At 42.2% G+C, this 26,318-nt stretch overlaps 1 protein-coding gene across 6 annotated transcripts in view; it reads right to left on the minus strand.

The window, feature by feature from the left end:
- Positions 1-25,231, minus strand: part of PLOD2 (procollagen-lysine,2-oxoglutarate 5-dioxygenase 2) — a 64,340-nt gene extending 39,109 nt beyond the window's left edge. For 2 of the 6 annotated variants that reach the window (XM_088170809.1, XM_088170808.1), the window contains exon 1: positions 11,731-11,947. In XM_088170809.1, the coding sequence (XP_088026935.1) occupies positions 11,731-11,932 (202 nt within the window). In that variant the 5' untranslated portion in view covers positions 11,933-11,947. Of the gene's footprint in view, positions 1-11,013; positions 11,326-11,730; positions 11,948-25,110 lie in introns of those variants that run through there. The other 4 variants (XM_088170813.1, XM_014877851.2, XM_088170810.1 and 1 more) reach the window with 3 other exon arrangements.
- Positions 25,232-26,318: the final 1,087 nt, after the last annotated feature.

Genomic DNA, 26,318 nt, shown 5'->3' on the forward strand with positions numbered 1-26,318 from the left:
TTTCACTGGCAAATTTCCACTAAACATAGCGTGGGAGATGTTTGTTTCTTCCAGTGGAAGTGAGTAAAGAAAATGCTTCTGACCACGAAATACTTCTGCTAATTTCTTTTTAACCTTTTAAACTTCTTTAAACTTTCACTCTGAGAAATCTATTCCTTGCTTACTACATTTAGGTACAACAACTTCTTGGAACACTTAGCCCTTTTCTGAGTAGCAACATGGATACAAAAGTGACTTTCACGATCTCACAGGAGTGTCAATGTGAAGCACAACCCTCCCAAGGCAGTAAGTTTATCCAAGTGTCATTTCCCTTTCAGGACGTGCTCAGCTATTTCAGCTGCTGCTACCCCCAGTGTCCAGAGAGCAGTTTGGCCCCAGGATGCCCTGTGGGTGCAGAGGTCCAGGGCTGCACCAGAGCCCTCCCAGCACAGAGGCTGAGAGTGTCCAGAGCCCCCAGCAGCATCCCCATCTCCAGCTGAGCAACGAAGACCCAGGCACAGCTCTGGAAGGATGTCTGCAATTACTCAGACCCCAAGCTGCCACTGTGGCCTGGTACTCCCCAGTGAAAGCACAGCAAAATCCCCACCAGGAATTCCAGCTGCAGCTAGACACTATTCCTGCTTCACCATCCCCTTCACAAACCCCTGTCCTCCATCGAGCTAAGGAGCTCTGCTGTGTGATCTTACAAATAGGCTTGAGCTCTGCAGCTCAGCCCTGACTATCCACCCCACACAGGGATAAATCCCATCCTGGGAGCATTTTCAAAGTGCAAACCTCCATGAGGTTCCATGAGGGAACACAGCAGTGGTCCCACTCTCTTGCAGGGTGCGGAGATGCCACAGAGGGTATGGGCTGCTGGCTCCCCTGCTCACAGCCTGCCAGAGGCACCTTGGCACTCACCGAGGGCATTGCTCAGCTTGGCATTCATTTCCACAAGTCAGTTTGTGTAAAAAGGAAATGTAAACCCTATGCTGAAGTTCAACAGGAAGGCATGAAAAAAATCTCCCAAGAGCTCCATGCCAGGTATGTGTTTGGTTACTGGGATGAAATTGTGTCAGACAGATTTCCGATAGTTACACCCACAACACAGCTGCTCTGTTTTGAAAACAAGCCCGAGAGGGCACACATTTAGCCAAGAAAAGTATATCCAGTGACTAACAGAATTCATTTTTGCATGCAAATTAGAAACCCTCCAGCACACAAGCTGTGAAAGACAACAACACTGCACGTTGAGCACATGCAGCGCATTAGGAAATCCAGTGAAAGTTTATCAAAACAACTCACTCTTCTAGTCTTTTTTTTTTTCTGCTACCTTCAGGGACGTGACTGCATCATAAATATTTATTTCCATTAAGAAGACCAATAAACCAGAGCCCTTTCCTTCAGTGAATTGCCTGGCAAGGTCTAAGCCAGGAATTGCCGTGGTAGGACTGCTTTAAGCAGCAGTGACCTTTCTCCTTGTATCCTGGCAAAGAACTGCAGTCATTCCTCACACGCCCACATGGCTCTTATTTATCTTGAATGAACACTCTCAGAGATTACTACATAATTTCTACCAGGGGTTGTGGGCACTAGTATAGTAGCTTCAGAGCAGCCAAAACTGAGGATATTGCTCACAGCCACACAGAAGCTGACATTTAGTCCTTGGATTCGAGTACTACAGACTTCTCTGGAGCAGAAGTGAGCTGGAAGATCACAGGACATCTGTTCATGGTACCACATTAAATTCTATCCCTATCTTTAAAACTAGTGGCTTATAAGGGTAAACAAATGATGCTTGGTACTTGAAATTCATTTTTATCCATATTCTAGTGTCTACATAAAACAGCCTACTTTCCTGTTTGCAGATTACTTCTAACCCTGAGCTACTCAATACAGGAATTATTGCTTATTTAATGGAAAGATTGATACACATAGTTAGTTATTACAATGTGCAAAATAAATCAACAGCAAGCTAATAAATCAGTTGCTAGATATCACAGAAAAAGCTTGGAAACTAGAAGGATACTAGGAATACATCTGTGGATTTAAGGGGGGAAAAAAAAAAAGCACATAAAATGGAAAATAAAGGTCTGGTAGTACTAAAGCACAGGCCAGACCGATACCTGGAAGAAGTATATGGATGCATCCAAGCTCATTGATAAAGCTATGTAATTATCTACTGTGTCTCCTGAATCTCTGGTAATGTAGGAAGCCAACAGGATATAGTTTCTCACAAAAACAAAGAAAAAGAAAAAGGAAGAGGGGAAAAAGCCAAACAAACTCCAAGCAAAGCACAAACTTGATTCAGCATGCCTTGACACCTCACAGAAGCAAGCTTCTCTGTCATTGGAGAAATGCACTAAAGCTCAACACAACTGAAAAACTGTTTTCAGCATGGATTCCTCTTGTCAAACTTAAAGAGCACAAAACCCAGTCCTTCCACATGCTTTCAAGACAAGCTGAAGCGCTGCAGATAACTAGAGAATTGCCAGTGGTGCAGCAACTTCCCTATTTATATGTAATCGGACTGTATGTTCAAAATCCCAAGAACCATTAAGACAACTAAAATATCAAAAAGCACTTTCAAAATTCAGATCTTTTTGCACAACATAATCTTACACTTATCCACAAAGGCAGTATTAGATTCTTCAAAAAGGAATTTGGATTTTCCACTGTGAATAGGAGTTATTGCCTAAACTTGTGTCAAATAAAATATTTGAAAATCCACATACTCTGAAAAGATGTCAAACAGCTGGAGAAGGGAAAAACCCATCATATACAATGTAACCATGATTATAAGTTATACCTACAGACATGTTTGGCTACTGTAATCCAGCAGCAAACAAAGAACTTAGGTACACAATGAGAAAAACTCAAACTATATGTATATATATATATATATGTGTATACACATCCAGTGAGAGCTTATGACGTACATATGCTCAGATAAAGTAGTCAGCCAACAGAAGAGTTTCTAGTCAAATAAAACTTTTGGCATAAAGAGAGACAAGACAGAGCCATCCAACAGCTGTTTATTTTCCCCCTAGGATTCTTTAGAAACATAACAATGTGCTGAAATAGCAAACATGGTCATCTTCTTTTCTCAGGAAATAAATGTGCATTACACTGCAGGAGGGAGAAAGATGACTGGGGCATAAAACAATACTGCTTCATACTTGGGAGTCCTGAAGTTTTTTTAACGTGATCTTTGTACAGTACAGTCACTTTCTGCTCTGCACAGAGCACTGCTGCATGCCTCCACTCATCCCACACTTCACTGCTTCCCTCACAGGCAGGCTGGCTTCAAAGTCCCACTAACCAGAGCCACGATCACATAATAAGATTGGATTCTCTGCAGTCCAGCAGTATGGTTGGATTGATGCTAAAAACTATCCTTAGATGGGAGAGAAAATTAGCTTTAAAAGTTCATGAAAGATCAGAAAGTGGTACAAGTTAAAGTAAAATATAAAATTAGAATTAACATACAGCAAGTTAAGACCAGTCATGGATTGCCAAACATACAGTACTACTGATTTTCTATAGCAATACAATCCTTGTGAGGGAGGTTTTCTAAGAACCTTTAAAAGCCAGAATTTGAAGAAGCAGATCTTACTGTACAGACCTCAGTTTGATCTGTTTTCCTCTGTTTGACAAATCTCCCTTTAATCACTGCACTTCTATGCATACATGTCTTACTGCAAAACACAAACACTAACAATCATTACTTTGGTAATTTCCAAAAATTTATGAGATTCTTCTTGGTCAGCTACTAACAGATTTGTAGAAATCTTTCTTTTGATGGTATAAAGTTATTGCAGAACCAATGGAGGTAGACAGGTATCACCTCTGCTACCACCTGATCTTTACACTGGTTTAACCTACAGGAAAAAAAAACCAAAACCAAACAAACAAAAAAAACCCCTTCTGTCTTTAAGCTGTTGCAAACAGTTTATAACCACAATTGGCATTTGTGGTTACCAGGATCACTCAATGCATGGGCTGTCTATGGATAATCTTTCCTGTGTGCTTCCACGTTATCTGAATAAACCTTGCTGAAGTTACAGAGCCATCGATAGCTACTGATATCAAAGCTGCCAACACTATCCCAAAACAGGGAACACACCTAATAAAGGCAAGAAGCTTTCAGGAGCTCTCTAGGGAAAGAAAGTATCACTACCCACTGTCAATTGCTCACAAACAGCTGGTACTGTTGCAACTTCCACAGTACATTCTGCCTGTTACAGGGTTCTCCTGTGTTTTAAAGGAACAAAGAAGCTGAGTTACAAACACATCCTTACACTGAGCAAGAGCTGCTCTGAATTTTCTCACAGTAGAGAATCTATGTTAGATTAGCACTTGCTAATACACGGCCCCTGGACAGGCCACTAGAATTCTTTTTCATTTTTTTTCTTTTCTAGAAACTGGAATTGCCCCAGGCTTTAATTCACAGCATGCAGTGGTGTGAACAGGCATTTTCCTCTTCCATGCAGACTGACTCAAATGGCAACTACACAGAGTTGCTGCTCACTGCTGTCTTCTCTCACATTGTTTCTGATGTCACACCGACACAGAAGCTGAAAGAGTTACATTAAAATGATCAAATGTTGAATAGAGTCAGTCCCAAACCAATTAAATAAAAAATTGTGACACACAAATCACAGCTTTTTCTGTATATGTTTATCTGTACCTACACATACTTTCAAAGATTAGCAGGAACTCCCAAAATACAACTGATTTCAGGAAGCATTTGAAAGCTGATTATGTCTCAGCTCCTAAATTACTTTCTTTTAATTCAGCAGTATTGAATATATAGTCAACAAGAGCTCATTAAGAACTGTATGTGCACTCATCAATCACACACACCAGCCCTGAGTGCAGCACTGGCCAGTGCTCAGGCCTGCACTCACTCTAATGCAAGATTTCCTTGTTTTGATAGTTGAACAAAGCCAAATACAAGCACTGAAGTGTTTTTCCATCAGCTTCAGAGGACTTGGATGAGACCCTATGTACTGAGTCAGCTATTCTGTAGTAAAGTAAAGATAAGACATGTTCCTTAGTTTCCAAACTAATAAAAAAATTAAAATTGACTGCTTGTAAATGACATCATTGCCATGCATGAAGGAACTCCTAGCTGCCTAACTTCCTGACAAATGGGGAACAGATCAGGTTGCAGCTGTTTATGGGTGCCCAAATAGAAATCAAACCACAAAAATCTGGAGAGTGGAGCGCATGGAGTCATGGCAGTGGCTGTGCCTTGCTTGGACAGCCCTGCTGTAAACTGTCATCAGGGCTGTGCAGCCGAGAGCACGACACAATTAGCATCAGCTGGCTAAGTGAGAAAGTTTACTCAGCTTCTGCCTTTTTGTAGCCTTGCCCTCTCTTGTCTCTCTCATAAATATGTATCTGGAGAAGAGCATGTTTCTTCTTGGGCTGTTGTTTAACAAACCCAGCTGTTTAAACAGAAGGTCACACACAGCACCAGGCATTGCTGAAGTCAATCTTTTGACAGCTAATCAAGCCATCAATGAAACTCAGCAGTGAAGATTTGAAGTGAAGTTTCTCCTTTGACTAGTCTTCAAATAAAAGGGGGGAGAAAGGAATTAGAAAAAAAAAGGAAAAAAGCTGGAAGTGGGGCCATCCTGAAGACCCACAGCTGTCCTTCCTGCCTGCACTGTGGTTCATTTTGTAAGCAGATGCTACCACCCAGATCAGTCAGTTCATTTGAAAAAGCTGCCCTACAGCTTCACATCTGGCCCTGTGTCCGAACTGGATATGTAAAATTCTTCACACACAAGTGACACTACCCCAGAAATAAAAAAAAAAACCTCATACTTTTCAAAGTTCCCTTTTCTGTGTGAACAAGAAATTTAAACTCCACACATGTGCCCTGTCCTATACAACTCAGTCTTTCAAATCGTGAGATAAAAAATTCTGTCCTACTTGTCACGCAAGACACCACGACATGGCGTGTATGATGTATATTTAAAGATGTTTTTAACATCATACATTTCACTCAGCAAATTCAGGTAATAAAGTTATGGGCCTGGTTCTGATCCAACACAACGGCTTTAAAGCGAGCTAAAGCAGAATTAAGTAAAATGCTTACAAAGATACTGTATTAAAGTTTCATGTGAATTACAAAATTAAACGGTCTACTTTTACTAAAAAAAAAAAAAAGGAAAAAATTAAAAGAGCAATGCTGTCAGATGATGATTCATTTCTGCACAACTGATTTCATCAAGAATGTGCTCATTCAGCACACTAACACAGAACCGCAGGTACAGAATTCATTTCCAAAGGAGTGAAACTTAAATGACTTGTCTATTTTTGTTTAACTTTTTATTTGTGTTTGTTTCCTTACAGTATGTTTCCATTAATTACAAATACTGCAGCTTTAAAAACATACTTGCTCTTTCCTTACAAGAATAGATTATCTGGGGTAAAACTGCAACAACTTAATGTATTTAATCTCCTTATCATCAGTAGAATCTATATTTTTAAAATCGAATTCACCTTAAGGAAAAAATCTAGAAGCAGTTCTATTAATCCTAAAGCTACTTGTAGTATCAGGCTGTGCTTGCAAGCATGTATTCCTTGAAAGTTAAGTGAAATTTATTCTCTAGAGCTACATTACCACAGGTGAGACACAAACCTGCTGCTAATCTGTTTGGTCAAGTTGTATTTTGTGCTGGAGAGAGACCTGCTACTGTTCAAATTAAGAGGGATCAAAAATATTCTTCCCTTTCCAACCTGTTTGCAACTGGTCCCTCAGAAATTACAGAGGATTAATATTATAAATGAAAACAATAATGCCCTTACCATGACCATGCTTACTCCCCATGACAAGGGAATTCCCTTGAGCAGCATGTCAATTAATTTGTAATTCAGACTGGCAGCTCTATACAAACAGCAAGATACTGCTTTTGATTACACAGTGCAATAGTGCTAATTCAACAGACAAACACTTCCCCATGAAAAGATGAAGTCACTTAAGCTTAAGAAACCAGCAGTGAGGGGAAAATAGCTAAAAACTTGCCCATAAATGATGACTCTCCAGAACATGCCACCAACCTAAAGAAAACCCTGAGAAATAATGTTAGTTTAGATCCTTGACAGAAATAAGTTTCACACAAACCACCCCTGGCACAGATGAATACAGCGGTCATTCCACTGTGCCCCTTCAGTGCAATTTACAGCATCCAGTGTTGATGATAAAGGTCACAACTGTTTGACTTCTCCTTGCTTTAACTGAAAATGCATTTTACAGTCAAAGTTGCAGCAAGCCCACTGTTCATCATAGAGAGAAACAATGTCACATCCAACCCTGTGGTGTACTTCCACAACTTAATTACCTTCACCTATGAAAAGAAAGAAAAGCCTGACCAAATAAATATACGGAGGGGGGTGGGTTGTTTGTTTTTTTTTGCTGAAGAGACTGTTCACTGTTCAGTCTCTAACCCAAGAGCAGAAGACTGCAAACCTTGGGTGTCTTGAAGGATGAGAATTTTCCAGAGAAAAATATATTATGAAAGCACAACTTTGCTGCTCTGCACCTCTACTGCAATGTTTGTTTATTTTTAACTAACTTCCAAACACCCACACCTCCCACTACACAGAGTTTCATTTGTCATTCCCTATTTATTTCAAAGCTGGAGGCTAAAGATATCTCCATGAGTAGGTAATTCCTATCTAAGTGGTGCACACTGATGGTACCTGCATGATGTGCCCCAGACACAGGTAACCCAAGCACTTCTGCACAGTCACTTCTGGCTTCATCACCCTCTGCTTTTACCCTTCTCCTCTAAGGGACAACTTTTTCATACAGTCCTCACAAAAAGGGCACAAAACTCCCAAGAGATCTGGAGGAGGTTTTTCCACAGCACAGGTTTACATAGCAGCTTTAGGTACTGTGGTTGAGAAGAGGAGACACAAGTTGCACCAGTGAAGAGGAAAGAGACAGAAAACTGGGCAGAGAGACAGAGGCAGGCACAGAGTGCTGTGCTTATGGCCTCTCCTTCACCAAGCATGCCGAGTCTGTCAGTACTTCTATTAAGTATGTCAGGAAGGTTGAGTGACTAAATATTCTTGTTTGGGCACCACAGGTGACCCAGAAGGAAAGGCCCATCGATCGCTGTCACTCAGACCACTTAGGCTGAGCCCAAATTAACAGACATGGCAGCAGTACATGCTGTATCTCAAAGCGAGTCCTCGCAGAGCTAGACCAGCCAGCAATTACTGCTGGAATCATTTGTGACCAGCACTGGAGGGACACTGGGGTGGAAGAAAGCCCAGTGGCTCAGAGCCTCCACAGCCAGCTGAGCCACCACACCTCCCAGCCCAGCTGCTCTGGGAGGCCACCCATGCTGCTGGGGCTCTGGGAGCCCCCCAAGCCACCCCTCCCTCTTTGGGAGGGCACACAGACAGCAACAAACCGCGGGGCCCACTTCAAACCCCACCTGATGGCCACTGTTCCAGCCTGGTCCCGATGCCTCAGCACAGCTGTGGCCAAGTCGCCAAAGCCGCTCTGGGGAACAGACTCAAGGGCTGCAAAGTCATTTTCCATGCAAACCGCTGATTGATAAAACATCCTAGGTGAGAACATCATTTACATCGGCTGCCAAGAGAGTGTCTGCCTCTCACACAATCATAAATGTTGTTTCCTGACTTTCTGTGTGTCACGAAAAGCAATCTGCGAGCAGCAAGCGCGGTGCAAGGAAAATATTTCAGCGCTGATGTTTTAACACAGAAACTTTTGCATCTTCAGCACACAGGAGCCAGTGTTTCAGAGCTCAACAGTGCTCTTCTCTGTGATTGCCCGAAATGTAAACTTGCGGCCAAGGCAGGAGCGCAGAGGGATTTCTGCAAACAGTTTGCCATAGGGCCGCACTCACTGCTCCCTGTAACCAGTGCTGTGCAACAAGCAGCTCTGCTGAAATTACATTTCCAAGCCTTTCTGAGTAATGTCTTATTAACAAATAAAAAGGCAGTTGGTTCCAGACAGTCTTGTTAGAGCTTCTTTCGCAAGTAAGCAACACTAATGGACTGCAGTAAAAACTGACATGTAAATTGTATCTTCAGCCACTGTTTTACACGGAATTGTGTGAAGTATCAAGAGACTAGAAATCAAAAAAGAGATTCTAGAAATAGAGGCACCATAAGGTCTGCACTTCTTCAAGTAATACAGCACAGGCTCAGGGAAAACATTCAAGAGTTAAAACTGGAATAAAAGCAAGTAACACAGCAGGCAGTGTCTGAGGTCAAGAAACTACTCTCAGAATAGTTTCAGTTCAGCAGAGATTGCTACAATTCAGGCTACTCGTGTCTAAATTAAAAAGAACTAAGGTCTTCCTACATGAACACCTATATGTGCCTCCTTGCACTGTAGCTTATGTAGAATCATTTTTATTATTGATATAGACAAAGCAGTCTATTTTTGGGTTGCTGAATCATACAGTGCTGTCTGGAATAGGACTCTGCTTTGCACACATTTGAAAAGCAGCAGGATTAAAGAAAAATCCTTACCATGCCAGCTATTAGTTTACACCAGCCTGAGAGCCCACATTTCAAGTGCACAGTTAAAACAAAATATTATTTTAATAGATATGTTTGTGAGAATAACTGTTCACCATTACTGATTCCCAAAGAAGTTCGACTTACAACCTCACTGCCCTGAAAACAGGGATAGGAGCTCAGCTTTTTGCTCAAACCTGTCCCCGGGGGATGCATTCCGAGGGGTAGCAAAGGCTGAAGGGTAATGCCCACACCTCCCAACGCACAGCAAGCACACCATAGGCTTCAGAGAAATACTCTGAATGACCAAAAGCAGCAAGCATTACAAAAACTACAAATCAGAACTTCATTGAGTGGTCTGATACTCTTCAACAGTTTGCTTTTTTTAAAAATTATTTTAATTTTTTACACTACTTATCAACTAAATCAGCAGTTTTAATACCAAAGTTAGAACCTGCTGACAAAACTTGCTGCTCAAATAAAGAAGCCTCCTTGTTCACCTCAGAAGAAATTAAGCTAGATATTAAAAATAACTTGATAACTCTTAAGAAAACAAGCCAAGAAATGAAACTATTTTGGATTTCATGTGGTAATAATGTAGTTGGATGAAATACCTTTGTATGCCTAGAATAGAAATCAGAAGTACAGACTCTAAACAGTATTATAGCAAAAAAAATATTTTGGCATATTGTTGAACATACATGCGCTTGGATGCCTTTATCTGAGGGAATTTTCTGTATATGTTTCTTTATTTTACATGCTGAAGATAAAATTTCTTCCTATATCCCGGCTCCTTGAAACAAAAACCACAACCAGTGAAAGGCAGGGAAGGCTGTGCAGGACGGGAAGGGGCATTGGAGCGTCTGGCTGACTTTTGCACAAAGTAGGAAACTTCAGCAGCAGCTGCTCAAGTTCAGAGAAGTAGTGACTGATGCTATTGCTTTTCCGAGCACTGGAAAAATATGTTCATCAACACCTTGTCTCGTGGAGACGGGAGAAAAAAGAGGGGGGAGCGGGAAAGGAGAAAGTTTAGGATTCTCAATTCCCCGTAAGGAATCATTTTTCTTTTCTTTTTTTTTTTTTTTTTTTTTTCCTTAAGTGGAATTAGGCATCTAAGAACTCGTGGGCGGGTTAAGACACTTCCAGCCGAGCGGTTCGTCTCGACAGCAACCTGGGGAGCGCTGCCCCGGCGGCCCCTTCCCCCAGAGCCGAGCCGCTCCGCGTTACCGTGCGGGGCAGGGACGGGCCGCTGGGAAATAAATAAATAACCCGGCCAAGCGGCGGGTCCCAGCCTTCCCTTCCCGGCGGATGTTGCCGAGCCGGCAGGGACAAAGCGCCTGAAGACGCCCGGCCAGCACCGCATCCCTGCCGCCCGCACACACCTCCCGCGGGCACGGCCACCGCATCCCGAGTCCCGCACCGCATCCCGAGCCACCCCCGCACCGCATCCCGAGCCACCCCCGCACCGCATCCCGAGCCACCCCCGCACCGCATCCCGAGCCACCCCCGCACCGCGCTCACCTGCGGGGCCGGGGCGCCGCTCCGCCGCCGCCGGCAGCGCCAGGGCCAGCAGCGACAGCAGCAGGAGCCGCGGCCACCGGGCGCCGCTCCTCGCCATCTTCGCCCTCGGCACCCGCCGGCCTGCCCGCCGGCAGCGGGGGAAAGGGGCGGGCGTGGGAAGGAGAAGGGAGCGGGCGGGAGCCGGGGAGCACGGCGGGCACACACCGCTCCTGCTCCGCGGCGGGCTGCGGCCACGGGCGCTCCCCCCGCGCCGGGCTTTAAAGGGCGCTGGGAGGGCCGGCGCAGCGAGGGCACCGGCGGCGCAACAGGAGCCGCTGTGGGCGCACGGGGCCGCCGCCACCGGGGAGGGGCGAGCGGCCAAGCCCCGCCTCGGCCCCGCCGCCGCGGGTGCGGCGCTGCACAGGCGCGGCCGCGGGGATAGAACCGTGGGGATGGAACGGCGGGGATGGAGACCCGGGGATGGAGACCCGGGGATGGGACCGCGGGGATGGAACGGCGGGGATGGGGCGGCGGGGATGGGGCGGCGGGGATGGAACCGCAGGCATGGAGCCGCGGGGATGGAGCCGCGGGGATGGAGCCGCGGGGATGGAACCGCGGGGATGGAGCCGCGGGGATGGAACCGCGGGGATGGAGCCGCGGGCAGGGCAGCGCTGGCGGGGAGCGCTCCCGCCTTCACTGTGCGAGCACTTATACTCGCCTGCCCCGCCGGACACTTACTCAGTGCTTTCATTTGCCATAATGTCCCGGTAAATGTGTTCCCGAAAATGTGATTTTGTTCCGGAGATTGTGAGTACCTGAAAGCGCTACGGCGTGAGCCGACAGAAACGGTGCGACCCATCCGCTTGTGTGTCCTGATGGCATCGGGAGCGCGCTGCCCATCCGCTCTGCTTGAGAAGGACACGTCTGTCAAAGCCTGCATCACCTCAGCATTCAGCTGACTCAGTTCGGTTGTCTAATCAAAACATACGAGACCGCTACATTTTTATCATTAAATAATAGCAAAACCAAAAATTACTGCAGGCAAGCACGGTGATGGTCAAGGAAGTGTACTGGCCCACCTTCACTCTTTTTCTTACCGTGAACAAAGCATATTCAGAAAATAATATAAATGTTTAAAAGTGACATAAAATTATAAAAGCAGATGTCAGCCTATTGGAATCAGTGTAGATTTACACCTTGGAAATACTATTTGAAGACTAAAGGCATAGTCCAAAACAAAAATTAGTGGTGAAAGTAAGATTCATGTATTTGAGTTCCACGTACATAACCATCAAATAGACACCTCATTTTTTATTCTAAATGTCTCTATGGGCTTAACAGATGTACTTTTTGGACCTACAGAGAACAGAAAAAAAAGGGGGAAAGAAAGGAAAAACTTGACCTGGGCTACTACAGCTCTAAGAAGTGTGTGCTGTTATTTGGAACCCAGGGCAGAAATCAGAGCCTGCATTATTCTCCCAGATGCCTTTATGGTTAATTGGGAGAGTTTCTGGATCAGACTGCACAGACAGCAGGAAGGGAGAGCAAACCAAATAAAAAGATTGGGTCCTTGGTCTGAAGGAGCTCCTGCAACGTAGGGGCTCCTGAAAGCAGCAGCTGGGAACTAGAAATGTAATCATGCAACTGATGGAGAAACAAAAATGATCCTTCAGTTCTTGGACAATTACTCATAATGTACTTTTTCCTCCCACCTCTCCCAGGCATGCAGAGATTCAACAGAGAACAAATATGTTTTGAATGCAGACAGGATGACCACATTACTGCACATCCATGAACAGCCTCTGCTCACTCTTCCAAGAACAAGAACAGACCACTGGTGCTGTCACCTCACCACATTAGCTGAAAGTGAGCAATGCCATGACTGGGATGATCCTGCAAATACATCCATCTTCAGGTTTGGTTTTTCAATAAACAAGTTCTAGAAATTTGGCTAATGGAAAATGAAGATGGAAAAAATAGTTAATATATCACAGCTGTAGTTTTAAGGTAGAAAACAGTTTAAACAAGCATTTCAAGAGAGGTCCTCAACAGATCAAACCTCACCTCAGATCCAGAACAGCTTAATGGTAACACTTGTACTGAGAGATAGAAAGTATAATTGCAAAGTTGAAAAAACAAAAAAAAAACAAAACAAAACCCTCATTGAGAATAAATCACTAAAGACATTTAGAACACACGTAGTACCATCAAGCCTGGAAGAAATCACAGATTTCTTCAATAAAGTCTGAGAGGAAAAAACAGGACCATTGGGTATAATTTCAAAATACCATGGAGATGATGTCATGGCTCCCAGGGATGGAATGGGAATCAGACAAAGCCTCAGCCCCTAGAATTGAGAGTACCAGAACTGAGAGTAAAATCAGTGGCTGATGGTCATGTACATACCCAGTGCTTTGAGAAATCACGGTCATAAGCAGCTTCTTTCACCTGAGAAAATACACAGGTCCTGAAACAGCACTGTTAGGTGGAAACCAATGGGTATAAAGAGGAGAGAGTGTCCAAGAGGAATCCTAAGAGGCATTTTGTTATCAAAATGTACAAGTAAACAGTACCAGGGAAGAATGAAAAGAATTGGTGAAAGAACTCTGTAAATATGCAACAGTGAAAGGAAAGGAAATAGCTGGCAAAGACAGATTTCTAAAGTAGGAAGGATATGGGTTGAGAGAACTGTGATATAAACACAGCTCATACCTGTAAGTACAAACCCAAACTTGGACTAGAACTTTATGCATTTTCTTGCCATTTACCATGGTCTCTTGAAGGCTAATTTCAGTTTTAGACTGTTCTTAGAAAATGCAAGCTTTGTCCCCAGAGAGCAAACAGAGCTGAAAACTACCCAAAACACTGCTTTCAAAGTGACAGATGTGGTCAAGACATCTCCTACCCCCAGAGGCTTCACTCGGACATTGGCTGATGGAAGAGAAAACGCTTGTGAAACTCCAGAACTGAGCTGCACCAGCTGTGCAGTGCCCAGGGGCCCTGTCTTGCCCTGCTCTCACAGACACTTGGGCTAGAAATGTTGCTTTTGTGCACAAATACCAACTTCAAGGCCTGAAGTGGCAGCTGGTGGTTAACAGGGTCTTCAGCTCTCCTGATGATCTGCAGGCTACTTCAGGACTCTGTTACTGGTGTAGTATCTGCAACACTTAAAACACTTAAATATCTGAGCTCCTAAGCTGAAACTTACCCTCAAACCAAAACAATTTTAAAGAACAGCATAGGCAGTATGTAGTGAAATGTCCAAGCGTGCCTATTAAGCTACAGAGGTTAACTCCTGAAGCAATTCCTACAGATGTTCCAAGAAACACGCTAACATTCCTGCTATTGCCACTATTTGTTCCTTTGATTTTTTTACTTTCTTGAACCTTTTTCCCTCTCCTCTGCAACAAGGCAATTTCTTCATAAGAAATGAATCCATTTTGTTAAGTAGGCATAGAGGACAGCAGAGAGTTTTAGTTGTAAGGCTTTGAATGTGAGAGCCCATGGAGTTTTTTATCCTAAAACTACAGGAAAACAAGAATGAGAGCAACTGCAAGCAGTCCTCACTTCCAAAGGTAACTGTGAAAAATTATTTACTAACCTCATCATCAGTTACCAAATTTTTTTATTTTTCAGACCCTGCACATTTTCAACAACTCAGCAATAATACCTCAAATTCAGCCGGCAAGTATTTGGGCAAAATTCTTTAGGACCTCTGCAGAAGACAATGGCTTCCTGAATTGTTTCTAACCTTAATTCCTTCAGTAGCTCTTCCTAGATATTTAGAGAGTTCTTTTACAGTCTCACTAACTCTCTATCTGTATCTGCCCATCTGTACCTCCTTTTCCCTGTCTCCTAATCGTCTGTAGGAAATGATCATGAGGTTAGAAACCCATCTTTCCCAAACCACCACCAATTTTATATTTCAAAATGCACGTAGCCAATGCCACGTGGAATGGAAACAAAGATAGTTCATTGCAGTACCAGCCCACCACTGCAGTCAAAGGGAGGGAGGTCCTGTCTCAGAAAGCCGCTTAAACCACAGGAACCTCTTATGAGACCTTTTTCACATCCTCTAACTACCCTTCATCTCACTGTCCTTAAAAAAAAACTAGTCTGTGTCGTTGCAGTGCTTTTCCTCTCCTTTAATTTATCTCACCTTGCATTTAGGCCTCAAAAGCCATTCTTTTATTCTGGAGGCCCACTAGATTACCTTTTCCACAAAGGCTAAAATGGAGAAGCGTTGGTGACATGAACTTCCTTCCCTAACTTTGTGCCACTGAAAATATTCATTTTACATTAATTAAAACAAAAGAAAAATAACAAGATTGGTGTGTGGAAAGCCACAGGCAGAAGAGATTTTCAACAATTCCCCAGCAGCAGCATTCCAAGAATAAAATAAAATCATCATGCAAGGATCCCAAGTCCCTTACCTCGATAAAGATCATAGTTTTCTCACAGATGATAAAGTTTTGTCTGTGCAAAATCAGATATTCCCCATGTATTTTCAATAGCAGCAGTCATTAGTTATTTGTTATAAAGAATTAATTGATTCATGTCCTATTCCAGCTTTTCCTCTCAAATGTCTTTCTTGTTGCATAAATTTTGTCCTCTCTTTGTGTTACAGCAGTAATTCCATAGCAGTGATTTCACTGCCCGGGTAAAGTGGATATAAACTATAAAATTAAGTAAAAGGTTGCAGCTTTTTTCTTATATCATGGATCTAATTTATTAATCAAAGTAGTTACATGAGTTCATTTTTGAGACTGGATTAGTAAAAGACCTTTGAGATAGTAACTAATAGCAATTTTTCCAGTTAAATTATTTAACTCGTGTAATTTCTTAAAAGAAAATACTAGTTTTGAATTATAAGTTCAACACATATCAGTAGTTTACATGAATCAGGAGTAGCTAATAGGAATTGACATTCAAATTGATTTAAAGAAAACATCCCTTGTCAGTCATAGGAAAACAACCTTCTTCAGATATATTTAGATGCCTGAAGTCGTTCAAATTTGACCACAAGCCAATGAAACTCTAGGATTAAACTAGAACTAATTTTTCTTATTTTTCAAAAAAAACTTCAATAGGGACATGAAAGTCCATCTGGCAATAACATGGCATTAAACTGTGCATCACATTGTCTGACTTAGTATATGTCTGCAAGCCTGTAATAAGGCCTCTTAAGTATTTCAACCCTAATAAGAACTCTTCCATAGGCAATTTATTTCCAAAGAATCAGGCTAAATGGCACTGAAATTCTAGTCTCGCTGTCTGAAAATAGTTTCTCTTTGGTTGCCTCCCTTTAATTTATCCTCAGTTTCAATCAGAACATTTCTTTGAGTTGCTGCCCCAGTGGTGTGATTATGGGTGTGATCCAACCATGGCCAAGAGCTGCCAAGTGCTCCTCAGGGATGCTGAGCCCCCCCTGATTTCCATGGATGCTCAGCACCTTTCACTTTGGAGCACTGGGGGAACCTTTCAGGCTGGAGCCATGGTTTCTTTCCCAAACCACCCAATCAGAAATTACTTCATTTCATTCACTCATTTATAATTATAGCTATAAACAACCCATATGAGCAAAAGATTAATAGGGCTAGCAAGCATTTCCAGGGTATAATCGGCTGTCATCCCATAATTACTCAAAGAGATTGAACGAGTGGCTTTGAAATTACAAGGATTCTTGCATTCTTTTACAGAGATGGTAGAAGCAAAACATGAATACCCATGAAAAGCCCTGCTAACTTTTTGTCTGTGGTCCGTCCTTTAGCATTTAGGACAGGGCTGCTCCAGCCTCAAGGGCCTATCCTGTGGTACAGAAGACAGTGAGCACCATAAGAGTATTACTCCTGTTGATCTGGCCTTAAACTAGATGCATTAGACCTCTGGTACTGCTTCTGGTGGACACAAAGGTCTGATCCTTATTTTTCACTTCCATCACTTTCATTTTTACATGATTTATATAGGCAAAGAAACTGAGAATTAAATCCTGCAGAGTAAACCCTGCTGATCACGGTTGATCTTGTAAAGATTTCACTCCCATCACCCAATAAACCATAAAATGCTTCCCAGAGCCTCAAATGAGAGGTGTTGAAATGCACAGTTAATCAAAATGACTAAAGCGTTGCTTTTGTTATAGTTTAGGGATGCAGAAAAGAATATAATAGAAAAGGAAGCAACATTCAAGAAAACTGGCAAGAAGAAAAATAATTTTAAACATTTGCTGTGTGGGATTAATAGAAACTAGTAGAAAAATGCCTTTAAGAAACTTTCTGGAGCTAGGAATTGACTGGAGTTTTGTGTCTGCCAAAACCCCATCGTTGTAAAAGTGTTCTACTGAAGTAAGCCTGTGGTGTTGAGCAGGCTGAAGGGTGTCACACGTGTGTGACTGATAGGGGAGAAGAGCTCATGATGTGTTTTACCAGAATTTCCCTAAAGCTGACTATTTTTGTGATTTCAGAAGACCAGAGGAAAACCACTGGAGCAGAGAACCATGTCCCACAAGTATTCCCCTAAGGGAAGACATCAGATTTCATACCCTCTGTTACTGAAATGGTTTCAGTCAAAATTTCTTTTCCTTCCCCTGCTCTGGGAGTTTTATGTCTGTTCTGTCTATCCACAATGATCTCATTCTCTCCAGCTAACTTGTTTGAGGTAAATAGAAACTGCTGTCCTAATTTTGACAGGTAGGGTTTTTTAGTAATTTAGTTTGATTTACAACAAAATTGCCATTAAATTAGCTTATTCCTACTTCCTGTATGATGCAAATGAGGAATCCCAGATGGCCCAAAAACAACTTCTGGCAGCATTTCTGGAGCACTAGAGTCAAGAGAGAAAAGAAGGGAGATGGACTGGTCATTATTTTGCTGCTGCAAAGTCCCCTTCCACAGAGCCTTTCAGCTCCCACTTTTCAGCAGGCAGTGTGTGAAAGAGCAGCCTCAGGAAAGGTGAAGGAAAGCTAAGAACCACGGATTTTTCTTATATTAGTGGCTGGTCAAAATATTATATGGCTTTTCAATACCCAACTATTTTGCCTCTTGACAAAAAAACCTTTTACAGGGAAAAGAGGTGGCAGCCAATAAAAACAAGGAGAGTAAAAATAGGACATTTAAACGAACAGTTAAATACAGTTACCAGGAAAGCTGAGGTTGTGAGCAGTGTCCCTGGCACAAGCAAAGAAGCAAGAAAACCTCATGACTCAATCAGCAGGGGAGTGTGCTTTCAAACTTAGAAACATCTAGGAGCTTTACACCTTTCAGGGTTTTTTCTCATCCTCTTCTCCCATCTTGCATTTTGTGTGTACATAGCTTTATTTGATAAAAGGGGATGTTAGGTTCAGATCACTACTAGCAAACTCTGCAGAGCAGGCATCACAGCTGTTAACTCACACTTGTGTGCTCAATCACTTCACTGCTAGGGCAAGTGTGAGAGCAAAACAGATTCAGAGCTTTAACACTAAAATGGCCGGGAGTTACTGAAGGAATGAAAAAAGTTTCAGGTTACAGCCTGTGTACTGTGAAAGGGAAATGCATCCAGTCTGAACGGTTCTTCTCAATTGTATTTTTTAGGCCAGTGAGCAAAAGCACACGTCCTTTTTTTTTTAAGGCTGGGACCTTGACTGCTCTCAGCTTACACAGAAAGGGGCACAGAGGAGGCAAACTTTGAACAGCACAGTTTTGATGAATGTTATCCACCCTGTGTTCAACTTACCTGTCTACTGTTCACAGAAAGACTGAAATAAATTGAGAACTTCCAACAGAACCTCAAGATAACCCTTTTCAAAAGATTTTGAAATTTAATTATTTTTTAGCACATCACTCAACAGAAGCCAGGAGGATAGCTACTTTTAATTCAGAGACTGCAATTTGTGCTTATTTAGTTTGGATGCTCAAGAAGATAGTCTCTAACTAAAATAATTCTGATAACTTGTCAAGGTTGGCAAAACCTGACATTGGCAGGACATTTGGTCCTGTAATCTGGGCTTTAGGAGAGTAGTTTCAGGGGTGATCTGGCTCTTCACATCCAGATAATCCTAAACCTGTGTGTTAAAGGCAGCATACAGATTGATTCTGCATTAGGGTATGTGATGGAAAGAAATTCCTTCCTATTTAAAGAAAACTAAGCAAACTTCATGTATTGGAAAGGAGTAATATCCTCCAGAGTGAGGAGAAAAAATTGATGTATAAATAGCAGGAGTCACAGATAGCCCTGCAGTATCCCAGCACTCTGAATGGCTGTTCATAAAGTTCCAGGCAGAATTAAGAAAGTGGCCAAAATGGCACATAAACTGAATATCAGGTACTGATGAACCTAGGTCCCTGTCTTCTTCTGCTTTTCCCTCTTCCTCAGTCTTTTTTTCACAGAGGATATGTGCAGTATAAAATGCTGTAGCCAAAATTGCTTTTGTAGAGTTTAGAAGATTGAAAATTACAGTACTAAGCCTCACAGTATCCTCAGATAAAGTGTGCAGGCAGCCTCTGTTCCAGGGTAGCAAAAGGACGAGGGACACTTGGTAGGCACAGAGCACACATCCCCAGGAGGCTCCTACTAAATGGCCAGGAAAAAGCCAAACTGTCATCATGGCAAAGAAAAGGGGTAGACACAAGTTCCTTCTCCTTGTATCCCTGTATTCAATGTAAGGCTACACTTGCCTTTGAGACATTTACACATTGACAATGTTCTTCTACATAGCCCAAATGAAATAAGGAAAAACCCTCTAAAGGAAAATATGAAATAAGGAAAAAGCCTCTATATCTAACTCTGGCAGGCAGCTATCTAGCAAATTATCACCTCTGCAAAATCCTTACATACAGGAAGGTCTTATTAATGTGGCTGTTCCATTGTGCTTACATTCTGTCTGGTACAATTTAGAATTGAGCTGAAAAGATGGCTGCAGAACTCACTGTGGCTCAGCTATAATGCTCCCCACACAAAGTGAAAATATTGATTATTACTTGCATCAGGTTCCTAGAGTGGGATTTGTATATGTGATTCAGGAAATAAAAAGGTCAGTAATACTACCCTTGTTACTCTGCTTGGAAAAGCTACATGAACATTTGTGTTAACCTACTAAATTCTTCCTAACCAGAGATATGTGATATAAATTATAAACAAAAAAATTATCTTTATATCAGTTATTGTCATATTATTTCCCTTTCATGTATCCTCATTCTCAAGGCACTTCTTGACAAATTTTTCCAAGATAAAAGGTATTTAGTAAAAAGGTATTCTTTCCTCAGTGGGAACATTAAGTAATCCTAGCAGATTATTATTAATTAGATTTAATTATTGGTATCAGTTTGGTAAATATGGTATTGTTTGACTTCAGAGAAGGGTCAGACACATTACACAGCATTGTAGTGACAGCCTGCAAAAACCTACTGAGCACCACCTGGGCTAGCAGGGGACTAGCAATCTGAATGATGATGTTGAGACTGTTACTAAATATTTACTGAGCCATCAGGACTCCTCAAATCACTGTATAAAGCTATTGTGAGGTATTATTATTGCCACAGGCTACTCATACTACCCAATCTAAAAGTTCACCCTCCCAAGAGGAGATAGTGATAACCTTCCCAGCTTTCCAGTCTAAGGAACAGAAATCAATTACTTCCAAACAAAATATAATATTTAAATTGGACTCTGATCAAAGTAGCTACCAAATCCAGAGAGAGTACTATGACACAATTTCCAATACTTAATGAAGACAATAAAAAAAATCCCCTCTAAATCACAGATATTCAAGAAAATTTATACCCTGCTAAAGTCAGGCTTCCGCAAAATCTCAGTGGCAGCCTCTTTCTGTTCTTGATACCTCACGTGTCTTTTTCCAAATGAGTATCAGAGAGAAGGAAGATTCTTGTTGTTTTAGTAGGACCAGGCCATTTAATCCTGCTCTTCATCTCTTCCTTCTGCTGTTCATGAGCAGCCCAGATTGCTGTTTATCAATATGCATTTGTTCTGTTGAGTTATTACAAACAATTCTCCAGCTCTCAAACACAATTTTAGCTTTTTATTCCCCCTATGCTCTAGGACTGCAATTGAGACAGCTGATGATGTAGCTAAATATAAACTTCCACAAACAGACGCTGTGAGTTGGAACTCAACTGCACGTAGGCCATCCACACACTTTTTCCACTCTGACTCTCTCTCCCTGCATCCAACTGGGGAAGATGTTTTGGCTGTAACTCCCCTGTAGCTTATTCCACATCACACCAATGACTACTGGAGTGAGGAAAAAGCCACTGGTTAAATGTCCATGGTTTCCAGTCAGCACACCAAGAATCTCAGGTGAGATGCACCCCTGTTCTCTTCTGAGAGGGAACTGCACTCTCCAGTCAGCATTCAAAGCCTTGGAGCTCTGTTTGTGGAGCCTGTCCTCTTCACCTCTCCAAAGACAAGGAACCTACTGCAGCAATCAAAGCTTTACTGGCTGTGTTTGCTTTTCATATAATGTAGACAGGGAGCATTAGGCCGGAATTTGCTTTACAATCACCGTTTATATCATTTACTCTTGTTCTTTTCATCCCAGAGAAAGCCTAACCTTTTTCCCATGGAATTTCTGTTAAGTGAGTCACAGAAGTCAACTGCTGCCCAGGCACTCACAGGAAAGGAGGATTTACATTTCATGTGTGTTTTTGGGAACACTCTCCTGTCACACCATTCATCTCCATGACTAAATTAGGTCATTCTTTTGCTTTTTCCCTCTTTGTATTGTAGAGGAAAACAGACGTGATTTATCAGTCTGTCATTATGGAGGAGGCTTCATTCTGAATTTGTCCATTCACTTCTAACTCCACGCACACTTCAGCCTGTGATTCCCATCATTTTGGGGTTCCATAACCAGACAGCATGACTGGGCAAAGACTTGGATACTTTGGTGATTAAATATTTATATAACACCTAATTTAGGTGGTGGGTGGATGAGAGCAAGGAAGCAACACGTCTCTGGGACGTGGTCTCCCCATAAGCCACTGGAAAATATTTGGCAGTAAGCAAAGATTCAGAAAGCAGGTACTAGCAAATGTGCTTTGTTTCTCCATGTGTGCTGGGCCTGAGGTGCCTGTTGATGGCAGGTTCCTGGAGGACAGCAGGTGCCACTGGCAATGGCACCTGCAGCCCCTCTGCAGCACCTGGGTCCTCCTGCACTGCCCAGGGCGTGCCCTAGAGCAGGGCTATAGGGGACCCTGTGCCTTTTCAGTGGTGATGAGGAAGAGAATGCTACTCTTAGGAATGTGAATGCTTTCCAGACCTCTACAGATTTTAAATTTATTGAATAAATTCTTAATCTTGTACCAAAATTCCTTTGGCAGTTGCATATGTAAACTTTTAAATCATAGTAATATTTTGCACTTGTGATCTGATTCATTGTTAGCATGGAACTGATGGGACTGGGAAGAAACTCAGTTACTGCTCCACAGTCACAGAAATCAAAGACAGGGCATTGTCTAACGAAATCTAATATAATCATTAATTCAAGGATCATTATTTAGAGAATTCCATCACAGACAAAAACTTTAAACACAAAATTGCTAGATTAACAGGAGCATCTTCACTGCTTTTTTTCTTTCTTTTTGGAGAAAAAATATTATAGTTCTTATATTTTAACATGAGAAGAGACACTTGATCAGGTGTTCTGACCAAAATGTCACACTCACTGCATTTCTCTTTCATACACTCATATTACAGCCAAAAAAGAACATGTGTTAGATTACAACATTTTGGTGCTCAGCAGAGTAAACTGTTGATGCCATGCTGACAGCCTGTTAACAACCATCAGCTATTACTAGAATTGCTGTAGGAGTCTGCAGGAAGGCATTTGCAAATGCTTTATCAATACAAATTTACCTCAGCAGTGAAAGGACAGACAGCATCACTTGTTGCAGCCTGGGTGGAAAATGCCTTATTCTTCCTCCTAGCCAAAGAAAAAGCACCTGAATCAAAATTAATTGCAGGGAGACAGCTAGGAGCTATCTGGGGTGGAAATAACAGTCTCGGGGAAGGAATGAAGCTTCAGGAATTGCAACAGTTTTCCAATTTTTATCTGTAATCAGGCAGCATGCCTCCAAAGAAAGCTCTTTGTTCTTTTCTTCATCATCATCATTCTCATCATGTTCTTTTATCCAGTCACTCCAGACTGCAGCTTGATTATGCTAAGATGTCAAGCCCTGATATTTTTAGCATCATTCTCTTGCTTTCTTCCTTTGTCAGCAGGTATATTTGCATTTTTAAATAGTCAAATTCTAATCATAAATGTAGATTAATGAAAAATCTCCCCAGCTGTACCTAGATATAAATACTGCTCTGGCTGGATCTGAGCTAGGATGCAGAGATTTATCAGTGGTGTTAGGTGCCCTTTGGACCTGGAAGCTCCTTGCCTTTGACTTTTCCCATCTTGGCTCAAAGGATTTTGAAGTCAAACATGTTTAGCAGATGTTTACACCTCATTACCTCTTTCTGAAAAGATAAAAACTTCACTTGTGCACACTTCTCTTTGCAAATTTGGCTTGGGTTCATCTGATAGTGAGAGCTTTTGCTAAATTTCACCACGTAATTACTGAAGTGCAAATCCCCAGGAAAAATAATTTGCTGTAAGGATTTCATATTTGCAACTTAAGAGGTGCTGATTAGTTGGTGTTATACTCTGGCATCAAATAGTAGTATCTTCCTTAGAGTATGCTTAACCACTGATTTTTTTTTACATTTATTTTGCATTCCATTTCATTAGTATGCAATTTTGCACAAATATTTCCTTCAGCTAGGCATATGGCTTAAAAAGTTGAACATCATAAATGCAGCACAAACAATGTACAAAAATTAAGTTGATTTTTTCAACAGATTTTACATTCCTCTGTCTTGCTGTCTTCTCTACCACTACCACATCAACTAATTCTCTTTTCCTTTTTTTTTTTTCCCTATGTTCTGCAACACATAGGTAAGTTCTTGTTCATTTCAATGGCTGGCTTTAATTCTTGGTGCAATTTAATATTAGCTTACCACCTCTAATAGCCCTTCCAAAGTTTGTTCAGTGGAAAGGACAGGGCACAGTGAGCCCTTGTCTATGTTGAACAACTTTGCTTGTATTTCTTTTCTGTCCCAATCTGGCACCAAGCAGAATACAAGCATAAACAGTGTCAGCAAGCTCAGCCTCAGTCTGCTGAAAGACCTATATTTTCCACGAGCCACAAATTCTGCTCTCAGAAAAACAAGACAATAAAACAGTGTGCCTCAGTCCCTTCATACACTCATATGCAGTGGGATTTTAAAAAAGTTTTATACCAGTTAAAAAGGAAGATCAGCAGTAGGAGCAAAGGAAGGCAGGATTTAGGTGCTAATGTGTAGGTCTCTGCCAAACAAACACACTCTTGCAGTATTAGGATTCATTTTGTTCAAATTCCCCAGGGCAAGTGTTGCTCCATGTAGTTACGTGTGACTGGAGAGAGCCACAGTAAGAGCAGGGGACTGAACTTGAGCTAAAATACTGGCTGAGCTTGGGAAAGATCGTAAAGAACCGAAGGAACGACTTACAGCGTGTAAAGATTGCTGGAGGGAGCTCCTCAATGATGTACATGACAGCTCAGCTGTACAGCAGGGTATAACTAAACAGAAAGCAGACCGGCACAAAGAAATGCTTGTGCAAGGTCAGATACCCTGGGGGCTTGTGCTGTTCAAATTGTGCCAACAAAAATCCCCACATTCAGGAGGAACTGTACACTTACACAAGAGCAGGACTACACTGCAGAGCAGGAATGTGCAGCCAGGACCTCAATTAGAAAACAGTATTGTACTGATGTGCTGGTCATACACAATACCAGCAAAATGCTGCTGTAAACCACAAAGTCAAGGCAGCCCCGAAGTTTTCAGTGTCTTCAGGATTAAAACATATGACTGGGTCATTTAAATTAGCGAGTTACCTTTTGTTTATACTTCTCTTCTTATGAATAGCTTTAATTATAGCCTCCAGCACAAGCCTCAGTTAGCCTGGGAGTTTCCAGGCAGCACTCGCTGCCCACAGCAGCTCCTGGGGCTCCTGCCAGCTCCGAGCATCACACGCTGCCAGCGCTGACTCCCAGCCCCACAGGCGGTGCCATGGCAGTGCTGCAGTGTCTGCACACTCACCTGTGGAATGCACCTGTGTCCGTGCTCCTGGAAGTGGGGATGCAGGGTTGCACGGCAATTTTCCTGTAGCTGAACATCTCCGTGTCGCTCCCTCTCTGCAGCACATGAATCACGGAACTGGAGGCTCCTGACCAGTGGTACCTGCACTGCAGTAGCCCATTCCCACACTGGCTTTCTTTGGCATGCGTTTGCCCTCAGGGACTAGCGGTGGTTGTGCACCAGGGGCGGGGACAGTGCTGGTGCACACAGCTCTGGGCTTGCTGCCCAGCATCCCACCAGTGTCTGTCTGCTCCCTGGAAAAGGCAAGCAACAAAGGAGAAACATCGACTGCCTCAGAAGCTAGCAGCTGCCCTGGTTCAATAACTAGGTCAGCTAAAGGTTAAACCAGCTGAGGCATAAGCAGCAAGTTTAAATTTAACAACAACAAAGAGAGAGAGAAAAACAAAAACAAAGCTGGGGGAGGCTGGCAGTCCACACCACCCATTCACACTGAAGCCATCTCATGTCTAGGAGGCTAAATGCATCTTAGACATAAATCAGTGACATTAAACCAGTGATTAAATCGGCCTGTTCGTTTTGATGTACCCTGCTGTGATATATTAATAACTTTTTGCTTTCTGTAGTAAATACTGTCAGAAATCATAGTCCAATTCCAAATTATACCATTTACCAAGTCTAATGCAACTTTTAGGATATTACACAGTATTTTGTCTAAGTATTTTAAATCAATCATGGTTCAACGTGCACACACACGTTTTTAAATTTTCCTAGTGGTGTGTAATTGCATTTGAAGCTTAGGATTTTGCTGCTTTGGTGGGAAAGACACATCTAGCTTTCCACACTCATGTAGGGAATACATACTTTGGAGATAGTGTAATGTGAAATTCCTTCACTGAGAAAATCAGAATGACATGTAAGGAACTGCCTGTGGATCTCAGAGCCAGGTTTAAGCAGTGGAAAGATAATTTCTGTGCTAACACTGCCACCTATCGAAAAGTAAGAGGCACAGTCATTGTTTGTCCCTGTTTTCAACTCGTCCTCTTTGGTAGGCTGCAGTGTTTTCATGGGTATATTCTCCTCACTGCTGTCATTAATAATGTAGTGTTATCAGTAAAAATTCTAAATAAACTAAGCTTAAGTGGTAGATCAAATATAGCTATGACTCAGAAGATAAATTCTCTCCAGAACAAAATCAGTAACATATGGAA

The sequence above is a fragment of the Sturnus vulgaris genome, chromosome 10 (assembly GCF_052056855.1).
Source record: "Sturnus vulgaris isolate bStuVul1 chromosome 10, bStuVul1.hap1, whole genome shotgun sequence".
Taxonomy (NCBI): Eukaryota; Metazoa; Chordata; class Aves; order Passeriformes; family Sturnidae; genus Sturnus; species Sturnus vulgaris.